The sequence below is a fragment of the Vulpes lagopus genome, chromosome 17 (genome assembly GCF_018345385.1).
Source record: "Vulpes lagopus strain Blue_001 chromosome 17, ASM1834538v1, whole genome shotgun sequence".
Taxonomy (NCBI): Eukaryota; Metazoa; Chordata; class Mammalia; order Carnivora; family Canidae; genus Vulpes; species Vulpes lagopus.
In genome coordinates, this window is record NC_054840.1 from 17,133,046 (window position 1) to 17,158,491 (window position 25,446).

General features: G+C 36.7%; 1 protein-coding gene across 1 annotated transcript in view; it reads left to right on the plus strand.

The window, feature by feature from the left end:
* The window catches only part of ATP13A4 (ATPase 13A4), a 109,050-nt gene that overhangs the window by 46,110 nt on the left and 37,494 nt on the right, over positions 1 to 25,446 (plus strand). The window contains exons 6-14 of the mRNA XM_041731856.1: positions 1,475 to 1,544; positions 3,027 to 3,161; positions 5,534 to 5,603; positions 15,329 to 15,463; positions 17,954 to 18,124; positions 18,872 to 19,029; positions 19,623 to 19,811; positions 22,457 to 22,518; positions 25,147 to 25,297. Of these exons, the coding sequence (XP_041587790.1) occupies positions 1,475 to 1,544; positions 3,027 to 3,161; positions 5,534 to 5,603; positions 15,329 to 15,463; positions 17,954 to 18,124; positions 18,872 to 19,029; positions 19,623 to 19,811; positions 22,457 to 22,518; positions 25,147 to 25,297 (1,141 nt within the window). The remainder of the gene's footprint in view (positions 1 to 1,474; positions 1,545 to 3,026; positions 3,162 to 5,533; positions 5,604 to 15,328; positions 15,464 to 17,953; positions 18,125 to 18,871; positions 19,030 to 19,622; positions 19,812 to 22,456; positions 22,519 to 25,146; positions 25,298 to 25,446) is intronic.

A 25,446-nucleotide genomic window follows, 5' to 3' on the forward strand; every position in this document is an offset into this window, starting at 1 on the left:
ATGGGAAGTGATAGAAGAAGAGCTGAGTCTCATACTCTGACCAGTTTAATTCTCTTTCTACTCTGTACAATGCTTCTCAAGGTTATAATAATGAGGTTGAGCCAGTTTTGATTGTAATCGGTAAATATATATTATACTAAGGTAACATAGTTGAATAATAATTGTAGAGCAGCAGAAAGTATTGTATGAGACCTGCAGCTCCATGATTCCAAGTCAGTTCCTGGGCAGAGGAGCAAGGCTTAGGAAGGGCACAGTATTGAATTTAAGAGTCTATCAATAATTCACTGTGTGGTTTTGGGCAAGTAACTTCTCATACCCGGGATTTGGTTGCCTAATTGTTAATAAGAGAAGGATTCTGTAAAGGATTATTAGGCCCTGCTGGTCCTAAGTTTCTATGATTCTTACATTCTCCTCCAGCCCCTTTTCCGTTAATTGAAGGGACCTGCATCAGCATCACCTTTTTGGTTGATCACCTGCCTGTTGATCACCTGCTTGTTAGAAATGCAGAATTGTAGACCACACATCATCCTTGTTGAATCAAAATCTTCACATTAGTAAGTCATGAAGTCATCTGTATGAAAATTAAAGTTCATAAGGCACTGTTAAGTTCCAGAGACACTGTTCTAATATATTTGGCCAAGCTATTTGTTTTTTTTTAAAGATTTATTAATTTATTCATGAGAGATACACAGAGAGAGACAGAGATAGAGACATAGACATAGGCAGAGAGAGAAGCAGGCTCCTTGCAGGGAGCCCAGTGTGGGACTCAACCCCAGATTCCAGGATCACGCCACCCTGAGCCAAAGGCAGAGGCTCAACTACTGAGCGACCCAGGCATCCCTGGCCAAGCTATTTGATCTGAACATCTATGTAGAAGGAACGGAGAAACTGGCTAGTGTTCGCAACAGCAAAATAACTCAGAAAGGGTCATTGATCTGCATAATCAAAGAAACATATCTCTAGGTTTTCAGTTAAAGGATTGTATAACTGTGTATGAAAGCTATTTTTGAGATCCCAACGTCTTTTCACTCACATTAAAACAAATTCTGCAGCTTCCCAGAGCTGAACAGGAGTAAGAAGGTAGGTCTGACATTTCTAAGCAGTAAAATGATTTTCTTGTAATGATTCCTCCATCCCACATTCACACAGCCAAAGTTGGGGACAGAGTTGAGAGAATGCCGACCTTGAAACTACTTGAATGAGACAACGGCTCAATTAAATACCAAAATTGTCATCAGGGAAATATTTAGACCTGAGGAAGAATCTAATTCAGTAGATGCAATATGATCATGTTTATTATTTTTACCCTTGGGAACTCTCCCCTTCCTCAGTTATTTTGATAGGATGAGGACATTTTGTAACAAAGGGGACTTATGCTGATTGTGAGAAAGTGAATAGGCCCTTTTTTGAATGAGTGAAAAATGAGTGTCATTTTTATTATTAATGACTGACTTATATATGATCTCTCCTATAGGAGGCTAATATGTGGGCCTAACACTATTGATGTTGAAATCACACCAATTTGGAAACTACTCATCAAGGAGGTAATCTGTACTTTCTCTTGGTGCTGGGTAGGGAATAAAGAAGCTTAGTTCTAGTCAAATTATCAAGAATGCTAATTGCTAATAAGTAACTGCAATTTGGAATACTTCAGAAGAATACAAAATATAGTTTCTTCATACCTATTTTCTACTCTTCTTGGAGACTATCTTTTGCATACATTGCCTGATACAGTAGAAGATGATGCTCATGTGTCTACTTATCCTTCTATAACTAGATGAACATACATTCCTTCTCTTTCTTTCCTTTTTAATTCTATGTGTCTTAATCTGTCTCAACTTTGTGAAACTAAAATAATAACTAAAAAGTTAAAAACTCAAGATTTTCCTTATGGACAACATATACAATTTCCTCAGCATCTAAAATTATAGGAAAAAGAACATCTGTTTGGCCTTATTAGTTTTCTTGATCTCAATGTGTGTGTGGGAGGGAAAAAAAAGGACTTGACCATCATTTACTGAGTTTATTTTTTCCTCTTTGACTACCACAGGGCTTATTTTTCATTTTGCAGTGGTTATTATGAGGCTATAACCATACAGCTGTACTCTGGGTCTTTTTCTGCACTTTGCTACTTGCTTTATATAAAGCTATTTTCTCAATATTTCTAGCAAGCTTTCTTTCAGGCATGATAGGGAGCAAAAGAAACTGATAGGAAATGTTTCTGTGCACTCCTTCCTTAACCAGTGGCAAGGATTACTATTCCCATCCTAGACAAATGAAAATCAACCAGAGTATTTGAGTAAGTGTGCAAACTGTCTTAAACCAAAACAGGCTAACGATTATTGGAGTTAGACTCTCCTTTCTCCCACAGTGTTCTAGTTGTTCTGGTGACAATTTCCCACTTGCAGCTTGGCTTTCTACTTATGAGCAATTGTAGTCTTCAACTTATCCATTGATCTAAAGTATTTTGATGGCTTTGAAGATGGCAGATGGTGTGTCTTAGGGTAGAACAGCAGAATTGAGAACATTTTAACTGTAGACCTGAACATTTTACTCTTCTGATGGCCAGTACATGTAAACTGGGCCTGATATCCATACTCTACACCCTTGTAATGGTCTACATGAGGACCCATGAGACACTACTTTGTAAATTATAAGGTGCAGCAGTGATTAAAAGTAAGTGCTCCTAGGCCAGATTGCCTGAGCTCAAGCCCTAATCTTGACTGTTGCAGCTGTGTGACCTTGAGCAGTTTTTCAAGATCTGAGGCTCAGCTTCTCCATCTTTGCAATAGTGATAAGAAATAGCTTCTGGGTAATAAGGTAATTATGGAAATTAAATGAGAAAATTCAGGTAAAGTTGCTTAGTGCAGTGTCTGGCACATGGCAATTGCTGGATAAATATAATAATGAGAATATTGTGTGGGGTAATTTGTGTCACAGAGATGCTTATGAAAGCAAACAAGTCAATGAATAGCTAAAAGTGAAGACTAAATATCCCCTTTGTCTTCCTGTTTTCCTGCCAACAGGTTTTAAATCCATTTTACATATTTCAACTCTTCAGTGTCTGTTTGTGGTTTAGTGAAGACTATAAGGAATATGCTTTTGCCATCATAATCATGTCTATCATGTCCATAGCTTTGACGGTGTATGATCTCAGAGAGGTGAGTTTTTTCCCACCAATCTTGTGGCTGCAGAAAGGAAACAGTAGTGACTTTATTGAAATTTTGTTAGAAAAAGGAATCAGGAAATAGTCATTGCCCACTCCACAATAAATGAGACCAAGTTTGTGAATATATAGCCCAAGTAATTATGCTGAATAATGTTAGTCCTTTTCCCTCCCTCACATCCCAATTCCTAGACTTCTGAGTAATTTTCCCCCTTTAGTTTACTCAGGCTGATGAGAAGAGTTTACAAATATCTATGAATTATGAATAAATGAAAAAGTAGGTGCTCTAACGTTGTATCTTGAAGATGGTAGAACAGGGTGGAAGGTGGAAGAGTCTATTTAATAATGACTCTTTTGCTCTTTTTATTTGGTTGGTACTGACTTGTCAACGCCTAAGTCTGACACTTGGCTTTCTTTATGCCTACACTAGGGAATCTAAGTGCTGTTGGGAAAAAGTCATGTAGAACAGACTGGTTGATCACACTCTAAATCCATGAATGCTATCCTCATCTGGGCAAGCTTTCTGTATGTCCCTGATCCATGCATTCTCCCATTCTCAAAATTAAGGTTTCAAACCAAATCTCTCTTCACCTTTCATGAGATACTCCATTGCTTTTATTCCAGTTCTCCTCTAATTCAGCAGATAATCTCACCCACTTGTTCCACAAAGAGGACAGAAACAATAAGGCAGGAATTTGCTCAATTTCCCACTCTCCAACTGCCAAATGACCCATCTCTCCCTTCCTCTTGCCCAGTCTACTCATTACAGAGGACAAGGGGCCTTCTGCCTGTGTTTGCAATAGTACCCTTTCCCACTTGCTCAGAGTGCTTCTGTAGTCACTGAATGATCTCTCTACTCCCCACCCAAAGGGCCTTTCCATCAACGTTAAACATGCCCAAGTCAGGTAACAATCCTTCTCCTGACCAAGCTTCTACCTTTAGCTACTACTCTATTTCTCTTCTCCCTTTTACAGCAAAACTTTTTTATGCATACTATCATCACTTCCTCATTTCCCTCTCACTTCTCACTATACCGACCTGATTTTCTCTCTTGTGACTCCATTAAAGAACTCTTGTTAAGGTCACCACTATAATCATAAGGCCATGGGAGGTTTAATTTTTTTTTAATTCCCTTTTTAAATTTGTTATTTTTTTCTTAGTAGAAGGGGTAATATATTGACATGATTTTTAAAAAGCTCAAATAGAACAAAACAGTGTACATAAAAAGTAAATATTCCTCCCATCTTGGTTCTTCCAGTATCCAGGTTCCTTTCCCAATGGTATCCACTGGGGCCAAATGCTCTATAATGTTCAGAAGTTTTAAACAATCTATTTAATTCAAAGTCACTTGTTTAGGAAAGATTTCTATTGCTTCCATTGGCTATATATGCTCCAAAAGCACATCTTTTTCCTTATTACTAATCATAATGACACATTTATGTTTGTGATTATTTGACTGAAAGTGTTTTTCCCAGTGGGTTGTAAATTCCTTGCTAGAACTTTTTTTCGACTATTCTATCCTCACCTCTTAGCATAGTTTCTGATATATAAAGGTTATTTAATAAAGGTTGAGTGAAAGCAAAAATGAATAAAAGAATAGGTTAATAGAATACTCTTTCACCTTATATTATTCTATTAATCATTCTTAGGACATATTAATCATATTTGTAAATGATTTGATGCAAGGAGATTTAGGGGCTGTCTTAAATGGCAAAATTGGAATAAATAAATGAATATACTAAATGATTAGGAGTTTTAACCCTAATAGTTCTTTTAACCCGCATAGTTCTCTTACAAAACAGTTTCTTAATCAATGTGAAATCTAGCATAATTTTATTTTATTTTTCTTTTCTATCTTCTTATTGATCCACTCTCAATGTCCCATGCATTTCATATGTTAAAATAACATATACTATGAGGAAATATCAGGCACCACCAAACTCTTTATGACGTTATAGATTGGGAACTCTGATGAGGTGTAACTCAAAGCTGAAATGACTATTAGTTCTCAAAGCTATTTAGGTATAAACATATATCTTGAATGATTAAAGTTCTTGATGTTCTTTACTGAAATAACTAAACATAAAATTTATGCTTATCAAAAATTACTTTGAGTGAACAGAGCATGCTGGGAAATTCCTTTCTATCAAAGAACACATACTTCTTATTGCTGGTGAGCAGCACAGCAAGTTGGATGACTTTTCAGTTGACTGGTAGGCTACTTAGTCTTTCGTTTTTAGTCAGTGTATTCAGCTGGAAACAAGACACTGCTCTATCTTTAAAGAGACCGGCACTTTACTGAATTAATACCTGGTACCTATCTTCAAATAGATAAGCATTTTTCTATTTTCTGTTCTTCTTTTTCAGCAATCTGTAAAACTCCACCGTCTAGTTGAGTCACATAATAGCATTACAGTCTCTGTATTTGTGAGAAAAGGTAAGTCTCATTATTTTAGATCTATGTGTTGTTCATATGAAATCAAAACAACATTTAAATTTGTATCTCTGACTGTTTCTACTACTCTCATCTTCATATACCCTTTTTTCCTGTGCATTTACTTAAAAGAATGAGGTACGTGCAACATTTTCACCTTAAAAAAACTTTATTTTAAAAAAAACAACTTTATTGAGGTAAAGTAGACATTGATTAACTGAACATATTTAAAATGTACAATTTGATAGATTTTAACTTATATGCATCTGTGTAACTATCCATGAAACTATCACCACAATAAAGATAATGACTACTCATTACCCCCAAAGGTTGTCTTTTGCCTGTTTGCAATCATCCTTCTCAACCTCTCTCTACCCATCCCCATCCTCAGACAACCACTTTGCATGTTTAGAATTTTATATTAATGGTATCATACAGTAGACATTTTTTTGTCTTTTATAATACATTTTGGATAGATTTTACTGGGATCAAATTCCTAATTATTTTAAAATGCATCCATTTTGTTAAGTATGTCAATAGTATATTCCTTTTTGTTCCTGAGTAGAATCCCAGTATATGGATAGACTAGTTTGTATATCTATTCACCTACTGGTGAAAATTTGGGTTGTTCCTAGAATTAGGATATTATAAATAATGCCTCAATGAAAATTTGGGTTCAAGTCTTTGCATGGACTACACTTTTATTTGTTATGGGAAAATACAGAACTGTAGAATGTCTGGGTCATATGGGCATGTAAATGTTTAACTTTTTAGGAAACTTGCCAAACTATTTTCCAAACTGTTTGTACCATCGTACATTCTTAACAGCAGTATATGGGAACTGAAGTTGCTTCACATTCTTGTCTACATTTGATATGGTCAGTTTAAAAAAGTTTAGCCATTTTAACAGATGTGTAGTGGTACCTCATTGTAGCTTTAATTTGCATTTCCCTAATGAGTAATGGGACTGACCATCTTTTCAAGTGCTAATTTTCTATTTATGTATCTTCTTTGGTGAAATGTCTGTTCAAATCTTTTGCTTATTAGGTTGTTTTCTAATTATTAACTTTTGAGAAGTTCTTTCTATATTCTGAATCTAAATCCTTTACTACAAATATGATTTGCATATTCTTTTCTCATTTTGTGACTTATCTTTTCCATTCTCTTTATAGTGTCTCCCAAAGGATGAATATTTCTACTTTTGTTAAAGTCCAGTTATTAAATTTTTCTTTTATGGATCTTGCTTTTTGTATCATATCTAGGACATCTTTGCCTAATCCAAGGTTATCAAGCTTTTCTATGGTGTCCTAACGTATATAAGTGCTTAATACATAAATTGTTAATGAATATCTATTCAATAAATTGAGGTGAGGTACTTTTTGATTTTCAATAATGCATTTTTATAACAATACAGGAGGAAAATATTGGTGATTTTCTTCCTAGAATGAATTCATCAGATCCTTCTCAATATGAAGGGTTATAAGCTGGAGACTTACTTGGAAACCTTATACATTTGGGGAATCTGTTAAAGATTAGGGTAGATTGAACATATTTAACAGTATTTAACAACTTCATTGCATAGGAAGTTTGGGAGTACAAAGTAGGAAGTTTATCTAAAGGATTGAATAGCCTGAACGACTCATTTTATCAAGAAATCATCCACAGTTTTTAAAATAGGATAGTAATTATGAATATAGCCTGGTGGATATAATTCTAGTCTTTATCCAACCCTCATGAACATATCTATCTGGTTCCCAGGAGGAGAGGGCTATAATTAACAACTGCAACAGATATTTTCCTGTAATACAAACAAACAAAAAAACAAACAAACAAACAAAAACCTATAAAATTTGTAGCCTAAGCAAGAAATGATTTGGGTTCCAGAATCAAAATGTAACATAAAATATGGAGTAATGCCCCCGTCTCACACTTCACCTTAGACCTTCACAAAATAGAGTTCTTTACAAAATGGAAATGTCTTGCATGAGAGTGAGAGAGAGAGAGAGAGCCACATAAGATAAAATCAAGTATTGCCATTTTGTCTTACAAGTTGGTAGCGAAACCCAGCCTGCTTGCTTGGCTTTATTTACTTATGGTAGCTAAGAGTTTGTGATTGGTGCTGAAAAACTGGGTGCTTTGCAGGGTTTATCACTGAGTTGACTTTGGTGAGTAGAGGAACATATTTTTGAACTCCCAAATAATCAGCAACACCACTACCTTTTCCTTTCATGAGCCTATTGGTGAAGTCCTTGGTGACTAGCTGGTAGCCATGAGTATATGGTTTTGTTTTGTTTTGTCTTTCCTCCAGGTATAAGAGGCCTTCTCCATAATAAACATCATTAATGAGCCTTCTAATGTACAAATATACTTGCAATCTTTCCAGACAATTCTTTGCTCCTTACTGTAAAATAGCATAGATCTGGTCTTCTAGTTTTTCTCCTTTCAGGTACAACAGGAAAGTCAACATAATAATAGGTGGAGTTCTGCCCACCGTGAAGGTTTTCTTCTCCATAGTTATTCTGGGACTCTTTTAAGCCAGGATCTAATACCATGAAATGTTTGGGATTCTTTCTTGTCTAATAATGTCCACAAAAACTTCATCTGAGGTCTTAGATGTAGGTTGAGGAAGAGACAGCAGAATGACAGAATTGGAAAACATGTTGGGAAGTGAGAAAACTGTTCTTGAAATTCACTTGGACTTTCAACATCTGTTTAGGTCTTATTTTGTATATAACTCTTCTGCTTGATAATTTAATGCTGTTGGGAATTCATAATTTATAAGGCCAGCCATATCAAATAATGTTAAATTCATGATAGGTGGGTAAGGGCTCCTAATTTCTTGAAAGCCAAGGATGGTTTTTAGTATCCCTTAGAGATTAATAGCAACAAATAAAAAACCAAAAACTACATTGTCTGCATTGTCTTAGAATGTTCAAAGTTTTAGGTTTCACATTTAGATCTATATTGTATTTTGAGTTTTTTAAATTGACTCTTTGCAAATAGATATTCAAAGTTCCAATACCATTTAATGAAATCTATTCTTTCTCCACTGATTTGCCTTTGTATCTTGGTCAGAAATCAGTTGCTCATACACAGATCTGTTTCTGGACTCCCTATTCTGTTTTACTGATCTATCTGCCTATCTTTTTACCAATGCCACCACATGACTTTATAATTAATCTTTAAATAGGGTTATGTTAGTCCTTTAGCTTTGTTCTTCTTTTTCAGTGTTGCTTTGGTGATATTAAGACCTTTGTATTTTCATATGACTTTTAGAATCAACCTGTCAATTTCTAACAAGAAAAAACATGAGATTTTCATTGGAATTGTGTTGAATCTATAGATAATTTGTGTAAAATTGGCATGTTAATAAATGTGGGTCTTTTGACCTATAGACATAGTATGTGTCTCCAGTATCCAGTCTTGGTTAATTTGATCTTCTTTGATTTCTCTCAGCAATGTTTTGCAATTTTCAGTGTATGGGTCTTACACACTCTATGATGCATTCCTAAATATTTCATGATTTTGATGCTATTATGAATAGTATTTTTATTTTTTATTTTTTTTTTTAATTTTTTTTTTTTTTTTATTTATGATAGTCACACAGAGAGAGAGAGAGAGAGAGAGAGAGGGGCAGAGATACAGGCAGAGGGAGAAGCAGGCTCCATGCACCGGGAGCCTGATGTGGGATTCGATCCCGGGTCTCCAGGATCGCGCCCTGGGCCAAAGGCAGGCGCCAAACCGCTGCGCCACCCAGGGATCCCTGAATAGTATTTTTAAATGTAAATGTTCAATTGTTCATTTGCTGGTAGTTACCTCAAATGCATGTGATGATTAGTTTCTATAGACTGTCATGTCTGTATTCTGAAGTCAGGAAGACCTCTAGATTTTGTCTGGGTTCCCTCCCCCCCCTGCACAGTGGTCTGGAAACTCTCTAAAGGCAGAAAGTGCAGCAATTGTAGGTCACCTTCACTTGTTTCCTGTCTTTTGTTGCTTATGTTAGGTGTTCAAAACCATTGTTTCATATATTTTGTATAGTTTTGGTTGTTTTGGGTGGGAAGATAAATCCACTCCTTTTTACTACATCATGGCTGGAAGTGAATCTTCACCTTTTAAAAATACCCTGCTCATTTTCTTGTTTAACTTTTTTATGATGAGATAGTTTGCATACATACAACAATGGGGAGAATACAATAATGAAACCCCATATAGCTGTCACTCAGATTCAATAATTATCAACACATTGAATCTGTTTTTCAACTGTTCTACTATCTCCCTCAGTCTGTATTATTTTGGAACTATTCCAAATATCATATAATTTCATTTGAAAAAAATTCAGCATATATGTAAACTATAAAGATTCCTTCTTAATTCCTTTACCTAAAAAAGTAAAATAACTCCATAATTTAAAAAATTAATTATATAAAAGGGTTGAAATTTACTCAATTGAATCACAAGTGTGTGTTTATACATGTATATATTTTTTCAAATCAGGATCCAAATAAAGTCTACATATGGCAATTAGTTAATATGTCTCAGGTTTTTTTAACTCTACTTGTTCCCTCCCCTATATCTTATTTTTTGACTTGCAATTTTTTTTTTATTGAAGAAAGTAAATGATTCATCCTGTGGGTTCTATAGTTTGGATTATATTGATTACATATTCATAAAGTTATTTAACATAATTTTTTGTAGCTTGAACTTTCCAAAAATTGGTAGTTAGATCTGAGGCTTGAGTTTTTGACAAGAATACTTCATAGTTGAAATCACATACTTCCAACGGGAGGTACATACTATCTAATTATTTTCTTTTTGTGATTTTAGCAGACATAAATGCTTCTGACCCAGATTATTTCATTAGGAGTTTTAAATTTCTATTTCTATCATAACATCTTCACATACTAAGGGTAGTATTTCTACAACTATTTCATTACTCTCAGATTCAGTTTGTTTAAGAAAGACAGGGTTAATATTTTATTATCACCTTTTATATACTAGCTTTCAAAATAATGGGTTGATCTTCTAGCATTATCCAAAGGATTTTTTAGTGTCATTGTGGATGCATGATGTTAAACATTGTTGGCACATTTCCATCTTTGGCAACTTTTATTCTTACTGTGCTCTAATTGTCTCATCTTTGGCCATTGAGTGTCTCCTCAGGTTGGCTTCTGAATTCTTTTGCTGTGACCCCAGTACTCTTTATTTCTTTTTGATATGATATGATATGATATGATATGATATGATATGATATTCCAAACTTATCTTGGAAAATTCTTGCTCCAAACCTGGACACATTCATTTTTCCAAAGAGCCCTTAAATATGGTAGTTAGAGACCTCAACCAGAGCACTAAGAATGGTCACCCAGGGATCCCCAGAATGATAATTTTTATGGTGTTAGTCACTGTTACTCAGCCTTTTCAGAAGACAGACCTAGTCTTCTGACATTTCTTTTTAGAGAGAGAGAGAGAAGGATGGGGAAGGGGTAGAGGGAGAGAGAGAATCTTAAGCACACTCCATGCCTAGCACAGAGCCCTCACAATCTTGAGATCATGACCTGAATTGTAATCAAGAGTCAGATGCTTAGCCAACAGCCACCCAGGAGCCCCATCTTCTGACATTTCTAAATCAAGTTTGGAACTATGGGCTTTTTACTTAAGTTTGTTGATTGTATTTTTGTCTCTCCTTTCTCTATCTCAAAAGTCATGATTCTTTTTTTTTTTTTTTAGTTTTTTTTATAAATTTATTTTTTATTGGTGTTCAATTTGCCAACATATAGAATAACACCCAGTGCTCATCCCATCCAGTGCCCCCCTCAGTGATTCTTAATGACAGCAACAAATTACTCATTTACTCTATCCCTTATATGCAGTAATCTCAGAATAGAAAGTCAAAATACCTGGGAGGAATATAATTCCTAAAAACAATTTGAGATTTTGTTGAAGTTTTTCTTTTTCTCTGTTTGTGGCATACCATTTGAAGTATTATTATACTCAAAATTTGAAGTAAATTATACTAAAAAAAAAACCAAAAACTTATGTTTCAAAGTTACCCAAAATGGTTCTTCTTTGTATGGTTATGCCAGCAACTCGATAGGTTCATCTCATTCGTTTTTTAGATTTTTAGTGTTAGCTTTTCAAATTTATTTTTTATTAGTTTATGTAGATACTATACACAAATATATATTTTTTTAATAAATCAATTTTTTATTGGTGTTCAATTAACCAACATACAGAATAACACCCAGTGCTCATCCTGTCAAGTGTCCCCCTCAGTGCTCGTCAAATATATATTATTTAAAATATATAAAATATATGAATTATATAAAATCTTATAAAATATCTACATGGTTCAAAAATTAAATCTGTAAGACAAGACATTCAGAAGAGTCTGGCTCCTATCCTTCTTTTCTCTACCTTGTACAGTCTCTCTGTCTTTTTGATTTATTCTTACATTTAAAAGATGCAAAGAAATTATATATAATATCCATATCTATATAGTATATATGCAGAATTGCGTATATACTTATCTTGCTGCTTAGGTAATGGGGGTATATGTGTTTAGCTCATATTTCCTAGTGTGTATGCTTTACATACTTTTATTTTTCATTGGAACATAGTTGACATACAATATTATATTAGTTTCAGATGTATTTACATACTTAACCATGCTTCCTAGAGATTCTTTCATAGTGGTATATATAAGTATTTTTTACTCATTATTTTAGCTTTCTAGTACTCATGTATGGAGGAACCATTGTTTATTCAATCAGTTCTCTGTTGAAGGATTTTATTCTATTTTTTTTTCAGTTTTTTACAGATAATGCTGTAATAAAGAGGCTATGTATATGTCTGTCTTTTCATATTTCCACCAGTCTATCTTTGATATAGATTTCAAGGAGTAAAATTGCTGAGTTAAAGAATAAATGTGTATATGTATTTTTGCTAGATAGATATTGCCAAATTTCTTTCCATGGAGATTATACCAGCTTGCATTTGTGCCAGAAATATGTGAGAGTGCCTGTTTCTTCACAGCGTTGTAGACAGACTATGCTGGCAAACCTTTAGATTTTTCTAATTAGCTAGGTGGGCAATGTTAGATGTAGCTCTCCCTCCAAAACCTTTTGTTAAAAATATTTTATTTATTTATTCATGGGAGACACAGAGAGAAGCAGAGAGAGAAACAGAGACAGAAGCAGGCTCCATGCAAGGAGCCCAATGCAGAACTTGATCTCAGGGACCCCAGGATCACGCCCTGAGCCAAAGGCAGATGCTCAACCACGGAGTGACCCAGGCATCCTCTTTTTACCCCCCCTTTTTTTTAAGGAAATAAAACTTACAGAAAAGGTGCAAGAATAGTTCAAATAACTTTTTCCCCTGAGCCTTTTGAGAGCAAGTTGCCAACATATGGCTCCATGACTCCTACATATTTTCGAGTATATTTCTTAAAGACAAGGACATTTTCCTACATAAAAGACAGTGTAACCATGAATATCAGGAAGTTAATATTGACATATTAATAGCAAATGCTCAGACCCCATTCAAGTTTTGCCAGTGGTCTTAATAATAATGTTCTTTCTTTCCCTTCATTCTTTCTTTCCTTCAAAATTTTATTTATTCATGAAAGACAAAGAGAGAGGGGCAGAGGCACAGGCAAAGGGAGAAGCAGGCCCCCCACAGAAAGCCTGATGCAGGACTCGATCCCAGGACCCTGGGATCATGACCTGAAAGAAAGGCAGACACTCAGCTGCTGAGCTACCCAGGTGCCCCTTAATAATGTTCTTTATAAGAAAGGATTTGGGATCACACAATACTATTGTTTGACACGCCTCTTTAATCTTCAAACTTTCCTTGACTTCGTGACCTTGACTCCTTTGACTCTGGTTATTTTATGGAATGCCTCTCATTTTGGATTTGTGTGATGTTTCCTCATAGTTAAATTCAGGTTATGCACTTTGGGCTACAATATCATAAATGTGATGCCATGTCCTCATTGCTTCTTCTCAGGTGGTACATAATTTAAATTTGTCCTATTACTGGTAATGTTAACTTGGATCAATTAATTAAATATTATCTGCCAGGTTTCTCTATTGTAAATTTACTCTTTTCTCCTTTGTAATTAACAGTTATTTTGTTAAGAGACACTTTGAGACTATGTAAATAAGCCATCCTCATAAAAATTTACCCACTAGTTGTATCCATTTCTATTTCTTGGCTAAATTATTACTTTGATAGTTGCCAAATAATGATTTTTCTACTTGTGTCTTTTCTCCTACATTAATTGTAATTTTACTGTAAGAAAAAGCTATCTTTTCTCCCCATTTATTTACCCATTTATTTATGTCATATGGACTCATGAATTCCTATTTTATTTTATGGGTTATAGTTCATTTCTCATTATTTACTGTGATGCTCAAATCATTACAGATTTAGGCAATGAGAGCCCGTTAAGTTGGCTTTGATATTTTTTCTATCTGTCTCCATCTTTTCTCCAGCACTTTTATACTTAATGTTGCAACTAAATGTTCTAGCTTATATGATACTTTTCTTGGCCCAGCCTTGTAACCAGCCATTTCCTTAAGGAACCCTGATTGTTTTTTAGGGGGAGGAATAGAATTTAGAAAACAAAATGTGGGCAATAAATATGCACATTATTATTGGGGTTTCACTGCTCCCAGGCCCTCTTATAATTAGTGAATGTATGCACAAAAAAAGACAAGCAAACATATTATATATGTATGTATTCTCACATACATATTCATTTACATCTATATTATTTCTCTACTTATCTACTGAAAACCCATCAATTTACATTGTTGTCTCCAATTCTAATTCAATACCGCAGAGTTCAGTCTAGTTTTATTTCTGTCTATATTTGTAATTTGCTATCTTTGTGGGAAACCTGTCTCATTGGCCTCATTATATCTACTTATTCTATCAATCCCTGCTGAGTGTAGTCTGCCTCCCATAATTACTGATATTCCCTCCCACTTCCATGTAGACACCTTTTTCACTCTGCTTGGACTCCAACATCCCACACCAGGCTACTGTCACCATGGGGGCCCTTCTTTCCCTCTTTGGGGAAACACCCTGCACCAGGCCATGTAAACACCTGTCTATCCTTGTTAGGTTCTAAAAACTGCAGTTGGCTGCCATGCACATCCCCACCACCAACCTTCTGCAAGGATGCCTCACTTGTTCAACCCCTATAGCTTTGGGACTCAGTGAGGAAAGAAAAAAGTTTAGAAGAAAGTAGACAGGAAGGTAGGTAGGAAGGAAAGGATTTTAATTTTTTAATTATGGGTAAGAATGAGATCTTTTCAAATGTTTAACATGCCACTTGCATTGTGTGTGCGTGTGAGAACTGTTAACATCTCCAGCAATTTTACTATAGTCATTTGCTATACATCTCTTTTTTTAGGAGTTCTTTATGTATTAGGAATATTAATCTTTTGTCATATAATGTAAGTTTCAAATATGTTTTCTGAATTTGTCTTTAGTTTTTTCCCCCCTGCTTATTTATTTATTGTTTTGCCACACAAAGGTTTTTATTTTTTGCAGTTTATTACTTTTTTCTTATTGTTTCCAGATTTTGAATTGATGTTGAGGAACGGCTTGCATTTTGGAAATGCCCTGGTTGCTTTTTCATTGATTTCCAATTAAGGTAGATGTTGGGCTATGTGTTTATGGGGAAAATAATCTGACTTGACTCTGCCATCTCGCACTTTCAGCAGGAGTCCAAGAGCTGGAATCACGTTTCCTGGTACCTGGAGATTTATTAGTTTTGACGGGGAACAAACTACAAATGCCATGCGATGCCATCCTGATTGACGGCAGCTGTGTGGTAGATGAAGGCATGCTGACAGGTAGGGTCCTGTCTCACAACTTACAGCCTCTGTGAGCTCTCCCAGGTTCCTCTTCTATCTGATGACAATGGCAAAGCATGGCAAAGCACAGGGGTTTTGTGGGACCTTCCCACTCTCAACAGTTTTCCTTATCTGTCCTGCTCTGGATGGTTCTGAGAGTTCAAATTAAAACTGCTTTCCATGTGCTAGGTTGGATATAGTTATAACTTTCTGAGTGCTTAGCATTTTCTTTTTGAATCAAGAGTATTACAGCCCTGTCGTTTTACCTTAAAAGATTGTGGAGATCATTAGACATTTCAGAATCATCTGTGACTTTTATGTTTAGTGTTTTCACATAAAATATATCTTCAGATAAACTTGGAGGATTTGAAACCTGTTGATGACATCCTGAAATCTAGGTCAAGTCCAAGCTCTTCCTGGCTTGGCTTGAACATGTTGAAAAGTTCATGACACAGGATTTGGCACATCTATTACTTTGAAAATACACATTGGGAATTTTGGACTACCTATATTTCATTTTTAAAAAGCATGCTGAAGGGGCACCTGGGTAGCTCGGTCGGTTAAGCATCTGCCTTCAGCTCAGGTCATGATCTTGGGGTCCTGGGATGGAGCCCTGGGTCAGGATCCCTGCTCAGCAAGGATCTTGCTTCTCCTTCTCCTTCTGCCCCCCTGCTTGATTTGTTCAAGGTCACAGTGCTTTGAGTTATCATGTGTACATTTGGAGATGTGGTATCAGCATTTCTGTAAGATAAAGAAGAATCATAACATCTTTTTCACAGAGGGACTAGGGGGCGAGAAGACACAATGACATACAGTGGTTCCCACGAAAGCCCAAATTGAATCCATTTCTCCTGGACAGACCAGGAAGGCATGAAATAGAGACAAGATCACATCTTTCTTCTGTTAACTTTACCAAAAAAATTTTTAAATGTGTGGCAGGCCAGGTTTCTTCCTATAAGGAGTACATAGGTTTGTAAAAATCTCTTAGTGCTGGGACTTCTGCAATGCTAAATACCATTTTCCTGGCAAAAGTGGCCCTAGTGTGTGTGTAAATATTTATATATATTATATATATATTTAATTTATTATATATTTAAATATATATATATATTACATATATATATATATATATATATATAATATATATATATATAATCTCCCACTCTGTGAAGACCAGTGGAAGGCTTTACAAGGTTTGTTTCTCAAAACAGGCCCTAATTATTTCCATAACTTCATTCACCACCTTGATTAGCACTTCAACCTGCTGCAACCTGTCCCTTCCACCACACTGACAAAATTCACCTCTTTCTCAATAGCCAAATTCAAAGGATTCTTCATATTTCTCTTCTTATTGACTTCTCTGCTGCTTTTAAGTATTCTGACCATCTCTTCCTCTGGAAAACTCTCTTCTTAACCTTCCAAGACAGCACTGTTTCTCCAAGTTCCTCTACCACTGTTCATGCCATCCCATGTCCTGTGCTGCCCCTCTTCCCCCTTATCCTGGACTATTGGTGCTGCTCAGAGTTGGGTCCTAGTCCTATTCCCTTCAGTCCTCACACATGGTCCCTAAGTAATCTCATCTCTCCTTGGCTTTAATCATAGTCTGGTGAACTCTGACTAAATGCCTCTGGTCAAGGCCTCTCCCTTGAATGCCAGACCCAAATGAATAAACACAAGACATCTCAAAGAGCCATTCCACAAAGCATCTCCAACTTATGGTGACCATAAGACAATTCTTCCCTCCTCCCGTAATCCCTGTGTTGATGACTATTGCCACCCTCTGCTCATTTTCCCATGTCAGAAACCAGGACGCCATTTTGAATTTCTCTGTCCCTGTGACCTGCCAATAGAAAAATCTCCCCAAGTTTTGTAACTACTTTCCTCCTCATTTCTCAAATCCATTATTTCCTCTCTATTCCCACTGCCAACTGCCATAGCTCAGACCTCGTTCTCTCCAATGGAATGCCCAGCCTCCAGCCTCACCAAACTTCAATCCACTCCCTGTATTGCAGACCCCTTTATACACAAATATGATACTGCACTCCTGAATAAAGCAGTGAATTATTTCCCCACCCCTTTCTGCCACTAATGCTTATAAAACCCATTTAAACCCTTAAATATGTGCACTTAGGCCCTCCAGGCTTTGGCTCCTACACAGCTCTCATGGCCACTTACTCCTCATGCTCCACATTCTGGACTGTACAACTTGCTATTCCCTACATAGCTATTTCTAGCCTTTTAAAGCACCCACATTTGATGTTACAAAACTTACAGTATTCATAATACAACATGATGCTTATTTGTCTAGATTACAAATCTCCTAAAAACAAGAACCATATTTCTTTCTCCTTGTAGCCCTAAAACCTAGGGTTGTCCCTGCTACCATAGCAGGCTTAAAACAAATGTCTGTCACATGCTGAGTGAATGCATGCATGATTTAAATGAGTGAAGTTTCCTCACCTCACAAAATGAGATGTATATTTTCTATAGGAGAAAGTATTCCCGTGACTAAAACCCCATTACCCAAACTGGAGAGCTCTGAGCCCTGGAAAACACAGAGTGAAGCAGACTATAAACGACATGTCCTCTTCTGTGGGACAGAGGTTATCCAAGCCAAGGGAGGGTGCTCTGGGACCGTGAGAGCAGTGGTGCTGCAGACTGGTGAGTCAACATCTCTTCTTTTGTTTTGTTACTTTAAGGAAATATTTTTGTTCCATTTGTCTAGTGCCTTAAATTTATGAGGTAAGGAATAGTCTTTAGGTAATAAACCAACTGTATGTAAATTTATATATTTTAAGTGTGAATTGCACTATGGTGTATGCCTTTTAGTAAAACTAATACTGATGACAATTGTTTATGTGTTTAATAGTTTATGAACTATTGCCATATAGCAAACCAGCACAGCAAAGATGCTGGGTCTAGACCTTAGATCTTTTACCCCAAATCCCAAGTTCCCTCTTGTCAGGGTTAGAAACTGAAAACTTTACACTGAAAAGTATCAGAAATTAAGTCCATTGGTATTTACTGGGCCATATGGTTTCAATTCAATTAATGTGCACACGTGCTTGGATGTATATGTAAGAATGTTCATGAGTCGTTTCCTTATAATAAAGTTATACTTGGAAAAGCTGTATTCTGACCCTACTGTGGTGGTTTCCTTGCTCTGAGATGCATTGAAATTGAAAGTAGAGAGAACAAAGATCAGAGAGCAATAGGCTCTGAAATGGGTATGTTGAGATATTTCCGTTGCAGCACTCAGGTATTTTCCCAATTATCCTTTAGTTGTCTTTGGCTTAAGCACTGTTTAAATATCTCTAGAGAAAAACAAAGGCCATGTTGAGGCTTAGAAGAGCGCTAGCAGGAGGATTTGTCATCCTGAGAATGTGGACTGTGTGTTTGTTACTTTAGGATTCAACACTGCAAAAGGGGACCTCGTGAGATCCATTCTCTACCCAAAGCCAATGAATTTTAAGCTCTACAGGGATGCCATCAGGTTCCTCCTGTGCCTTGTGGGGACAGCAACCATTGGGATGATCTATACTTTGTGCGTCTATGTGCTCAGCGGGGTAAACTGTTTTTGTTCTTTTACTACATGTACACACACACTCATCTATGTATAATTTATATTCTGCATGTTAACCTTTATGTCAGGCATGGTTTACAATCTGGGAAACAAAGCCAAACACTGAAACCTGCACACATACTCGAAGTTCCCCCATATAAGTGATTGATTGCTAAGTAATATTCTAACAATCTGATCTAGAGAGACAAAACACTGTTCATTGAGCTATCAACATGCCTCTCGTCTTGAACACTCCCCCTTACAATAATTTTTCATTTTTAATCTGAGAATATTTTTATTCCAATAATGTAGTGTTTTTTTAGTTATTAAATAAGGAGTTTAAGATAAAACCCAGATACCCAGTGTTGGTGAGGTCATGGTTCCCTGGTGGTAGTAGTAGGAATCATTACAAACTTTCTCATTGCACTTTGGAAAATATATGAGAGCCGTACTCATACTTTTTGAACCACTTATATAATTTCTGGGAATTTGAACAAATAAGTAAAAAAAAAAAATGGAAAAAGGAAAAAGCCATATGCACAATGGTGTTCAGGATTGATTTACCTGTAATAGCTGCAGAGTGACGTTGTGTTCCAGGAACCTCCCGAGGAGATAGTGAAGAAAGCCCTCGATGTCATCACAATTGCAGTTCCTCCTGCCCTGCCTGCTGCTCTGACTACGGGCATTATCTATGCCCAGAGGAGGCTGAAGAAGAGAGGCATCTTTTGCATCAGCCCCCAGAGGATCAATGTATGTGGACAGTTAAACCTTGTCTGCTTTGACAAGGTATGTGTGTTTCATCCTCCTTCTCATCACCATTTTATCATCATTGTCATTGGGTGGAGGTGCTTCACACTCCCTTAGGGCAGGAAACAGGATGTGGCATCAGACTTCATTTTATGTCTGGTTAGGGTGTGTGACCTAGGGAAGGCATGTTTCTTGAGCTCTGAGATTCTGGAGTTTAGAGGAGGGAGAGTAGGTACTGAATAGGTGAATCTTTTACGATCTTTCCAGCTCCAATATTCTATCAAATACAACTAATTAAAATATCACTCTGTCCCTCCCCAGTCAAAACTCCATACAAAGAACAAAACTTAACCCTTTACTATGGTCACTGCTGTATCCCTAATATTAAGAATATTGCCAGGTATATAGTCAGTGCTCAATAAATATTGAATTAATGAATGAATAAAAAAAAAGAAAAGTTTATTTAACTTGTGTTTTACTTAGGTAAACGGACTTGGTTATAGGAAAGCCCCAGTCAAATCCTTACCATATTTTCCCATCTGTAGTATATTGCTTAAAGTTATCCTTGATTATATGCCAGTTATTCCAAACCAGCCTCTTATTCTACCTTCTCTGGAGTATATTGTTTCGGCCTACGTCTCTACTGGGGGGGAAGTAGAGCAATGAGAAGGGAAGATGGAGAAGATGGGCTGCTTTGTGCCCAAGTCTTCATTTATAAATATGACTGATGACTGCAGAGAGGTCAATGCCTTTGAAAGAAGTTTAACATTATTCACATTTCTGGTAAGGAGAGGCACTGCTCACCTTGTGGGGCCACAGGAGGAATGCCAGGCTTTGACGAGGAAACAAAGCAAGAGTGAGGGGAATGCTCAGGCGTGGTCTTTATTGGGGTCTCTCCAAGGAAGGCAAGTCAGACCATAGCTTATGATTGGCTTGCTTGAATGATGTGGGTGAGCTTGTGACTGTAGGATGGTCTCTGGCGCTTGGCCCTGGGATGAGGAAGGTGAACTATTGCCTCCTGAGGAGAAGGGGTCCAGTAGAGGATTGGTTAGTTTGCATGTCAAATGCATGCTGAGATCCTGGTTACCTGTGTAAGAACTGGCTAGCTCCAGAGATGCAGTCTTTCCTTAAAAAGTTTTTCTAAGCTGTCAAATCATCATAACATAAAGAAAATTAATTCAGTTCAAGGGTATTAGAGGCAGGTAAATATGGGTACACAAATGGATACAGGAAAGCAATAGTGTTTGTGGTTTTGACCAGAGCAAGACATTAGTAATAGGAGACACCTTTAATGTCTGTCTAAGAATTTTTTATGTACTCTTAAGCAGTGGGGAGCCTCTGAGGTGTTTTTGCTTTCTAAATTGTTCTCTTTTTTTCTTAATTTATTTTTTATTGTGGCAAAATATATATTAACCACTTTAACCATTTGTAAGCGGCTTTAAGTGCATTTGCATTGTTGTGCAATCATCACCACCATTCATCTTGAGAATTTTTCCATCTTCCCAACCTAAAACCTATGCCCATTGAATAGTGCATTGAGGTTTTTGATGACAGAATGAAGGAGATCAGAGAAGTGTTATATAAGTACTGGGAGATCAGAGAGATCTACCAAGGTCAGAAGGTTAACATGGCTCTTGCCAGCAATTCCGTATTATTTTGTCAGCAAACCAGCATAACAAAGAAGGATGTTCTATTTGTGGGGTCATCTCTTCCTTGGGCCTGGCAAAAGAAGCAGGTGTGAGAAAGACAATTATAACATGAATTTGAATAAAATAGGTAATAAATAATTATAAGCAATTATCATTACAAGTTAGTCATACTCTATATGTCAGACATTAAGTTAAGCGCTTTATTTGTATTACCTTATTTGATATTCACGACAACCTTATCTGATTATAAGCATGTTATAAGTAAGGGCTCTATGTTCAAAGGGATTAAATAATTTGCCCAGGTCATAGAGCTGGTGTTTTTGTTGTTGTTTTTGTTGTTGTTTTAAGATTTTATTTATTTATTTGACACAGAGAGAGAGTGTGAAAACAAGCAGGGGGAGTGGCAGGAAGAAGGAGAGGGAGAAGCAGGCTCCCCGCTGAGCAGGGGACCAGATGCAGAACTTGATCTCAGAACCCTGGGATCATGACCTGAGTCAAAGACAGACAACTGACTGAGCCACTGAAGTGCCCCAGTATAGCTGATGTTTTAAATGAGCCCAAGCTCCAGGAAAACTTACTTCATTATCCTGCACTGAGAGAAACAAGCAACTTTTTTAGGTGTCAAATAGCAAACCATCTGTTTAGAGCAGGGAAAAATTCACTCATTACTTACTTCTGATGACATGCTTTTATCTTCTGCATAAAAACTGGAGCTCACTCATTTTATAGCTCCTACAGATTTACTGAGGCTTTCCTGTCCATTCAGTCTACCATTAGATCCTTAAAACCAGGCTCTGGAGTATGCGAGGCAAATACTGTTTTCTTCTTTTTATTGCCAGCTTGGCCAGACAACTGGTATAAGCTCATCAGAGCTTCCATCCAGGACCCCAGATACCCACCTCATTGTGTTCTTCCTTGAAGTATTGATCTCAGTAACGTGTTCGTGACATATTTCCCTGTTAAAACATACCTTATGGGTTGTCATCACGGGGCTGCCCAATATTTGGAGTAAACCAAGTGCTTGTTTCTGTTTAGACAGGCACCTTAACAAGGGATGGTTTGGATCTCTGGGGAGTCCTGCCCTGTGATAGGAGTGGGTGAGTACCCTGAACTGAATGCTTTGGTGTTTCTATTTTCCCAGAAACAATACTCCACATTTTCCTCTGTAAATTAATAATGAAGACATTTTGGCTTTGGCCTTGGAGCAGTGGTTAACACAGTATCTTTATGTAATGTCTTTTTTTGAACACTTCCCAGTCTTACTAAAACATGCATTATCTCCCTTCACCCTAGCTCCCTGCCATGTGCTACTTAGGAGATGGAGGGGTTTCAAGTCCTTGCTAAAATGTAATTTGCAATAAATGAATGAATGAATGAATGAATGAATGAATGTAATTTTCTGTCAGCATATTAGTCAGGGGCTTGAAGTTGACCCAGTGCACCTAGTGTGGAGAATACTAGGACACTGTCCATCTGGGAGGTCACATTGTACAAACAGAAGCGTTGCAGCGCGCCAGGAGGAAGCACTACACGGACTTGTGTACACTGAATTCCAGGAAGACGAACACCTGTGGAACCGTAGCTAATGCACTTATTTTCCTTGGTATCCGAGTTCTGGAAACCCCACCTTTTGGTTGCCAGAAACTCTTTCTGTCTGGCCAGAAAAGATTCCTCTTTGGCAATTTTCAGCTCAGGGTGGTAGGATTTTTCAGGGCCCTCTTGTGGCCATGTCTGACTTTACAGCCCTGTCTGCTTCTGACCACTGTCTCCACTTGTGATCAGAACACAAAACACTTGACATTTACATTTTGAGTTATTCAGTGAAAATGTTTCCCTCTCCCACTTACAGATTCCACCACAAAAACATCTAATACATAAAAGGCACATGGTGGTTCTTCTGCGTTATGCAGATGACAATGAATTATCCATAAAAGATTTGTAATTATGGGTGTTTAATACACTTTCATATTAAAATATGATTCATAAACAAAAGTCTATTTCCTGGGTTAAAAAATAAATCTCAGTGATTCTTGCCACTTTAGTCCACAGAAGAAACCTCTTATAACTATTAAACGTTCTAAAGTTCTTTTCATTTTCTCTCAAAGATAGATTTAGATATATACCTGGTCTTCCTGTTCACTAGTATGTTTCTGCTTCAGCTTCTACAAAAAATGTATATATTTATTCAAATATGTGAGCATCCTGAGAACAGTCTGTTTCTTACTTAAATTTGTGTTCCTAGTGTGGTAGCATTATACCAGGCTCACATAGTACATGCACAGCAAATGTTTGTTTAATTAAAATGAACTTACTATGTTCCATCTTTTGAATGCTTTTCTACCTATTGAATTGCCATCATCTTTTTCACAAAACTTTCTAAGAGTAGTGTATCAAATTTAAATAAAAACAACCAATATGATGTTTAAGTTGTTGATTGATTAATTAAGACTGCCACTTTTTCTTCCTCCTTTCTTTTCTTCCCTCAAAAAGGTCAAAGTTGGCTTTAAATGACTAAAAAGGAAATTTAAAAATTGGAAAAAGATTGATAAATTTAATTAATAACATCAAACAAAACGTACTCAATACTAGATAAGAAGTAAGCATCTGACCTATTCACTATAAGTACCTTGTTGTAAAAGATAAGCTTATCTTTAATTATTCTTACCTTTTCCAAAAAGGCCAATGTGCCAGATACTTCAAGAACCATCAGAGGCTCTTTAGGTTACTTGAGAGGGATCAACCAGAAACATTCAAATGAAAATGCAAGGACAAGGATGAAAGCAACAGTTTTATTTATTTGTTGTGCAAGCCAGAGGTTGGTCCAATCCTCAGGAACTCAAGAATTACATAGTGATGGGAGTGTGTGTGCCACCTTAAAAATAAGATTTGTCCTCCTTGATCTGTGTTTACTTTTTATTTTTTTTTATTTTTATTTTTTTTTATTTTATTTTTGTGTGTGTGTGTGTGTGTTTACTTTTTAGTGTGAGCTCAAGCTTCTGTGTTAATCTCTCTGCTGGTGATTGCTTAATGTTTACTGAACTATTAGGGGGTATGCTGAAAACCACTAAGACAACTTGAACTTTTGATATATAAAAATAGATACGATCAACAGGATCAGTAATCAGCCAAGAGGTTTTTGAACTTCTAGGGAAGCTTGAATGAGGAAGCCAGGAAGAAATATGGCTGCATTATGAATTCACACTGTGATGTGGATGCTTTCAAGAATAAAAGGCTAGAGGACATAATTAAAGAATCGAAATGTCCATATCATGAGAAATAATCATCTGATCCCAGAGACCGCATATGAAGACAAACTATGACAAAAACTTTTCCAAAAAAGAGTTATTAGGATGGTGAGAAGTCTGGAAACTGCACGTTGTCAGCACAGCTAGTGGTTCCTGTGTAATCCCAGAGGAAGAAAAGATAATGGGGATGTGCTTCAAACTAAGGGTGATACTTCTAGTTTTTCCCACGCCTTTGGAATTAAATCACTTCCAGAAAGAGAGTAAGGAAGAGAGAGAGTTTGTAAGAACTTCAAAGACCTTTCTCATACTTGCTAAACTTCTAGAAGGATGATGGCTAAATGAAGCAATTTGGGAAGATTAGAGAATGGGTACTAATGTAACAAACCATGCTAAATTAATTTTTAAATAGATATTTACTTCCAGAAGCTCCATCTTGGCATGGAGGAAGAGCTCTGAAGCCTCTTTTCTTTTCTCCTTTAGCTTTCAGGAAGTCCACAGCTTTGCCTCGGGGAGGTCTGTGCCGTGGGGCCCTCTGTGTGCGGCCATGGCCAGCTGCCACTCTCTGATCCTTCTCGATGGGACCATCCAGGGAGATCCTCTGGATCTCAAGATGTTTGAAGCCACCACCTGGGTAATACCATGCTCTTCAAAGAACCTAAGGAACTTCTCCAATGCCAGAACAACCCAGATTTCATAGTTATTCAATGCTTACAAACGTGAGGTTTACAACATAGAGTTACATGTAGTAGAGACAGGGAAACTAATCTAAGTCTGTTTTCC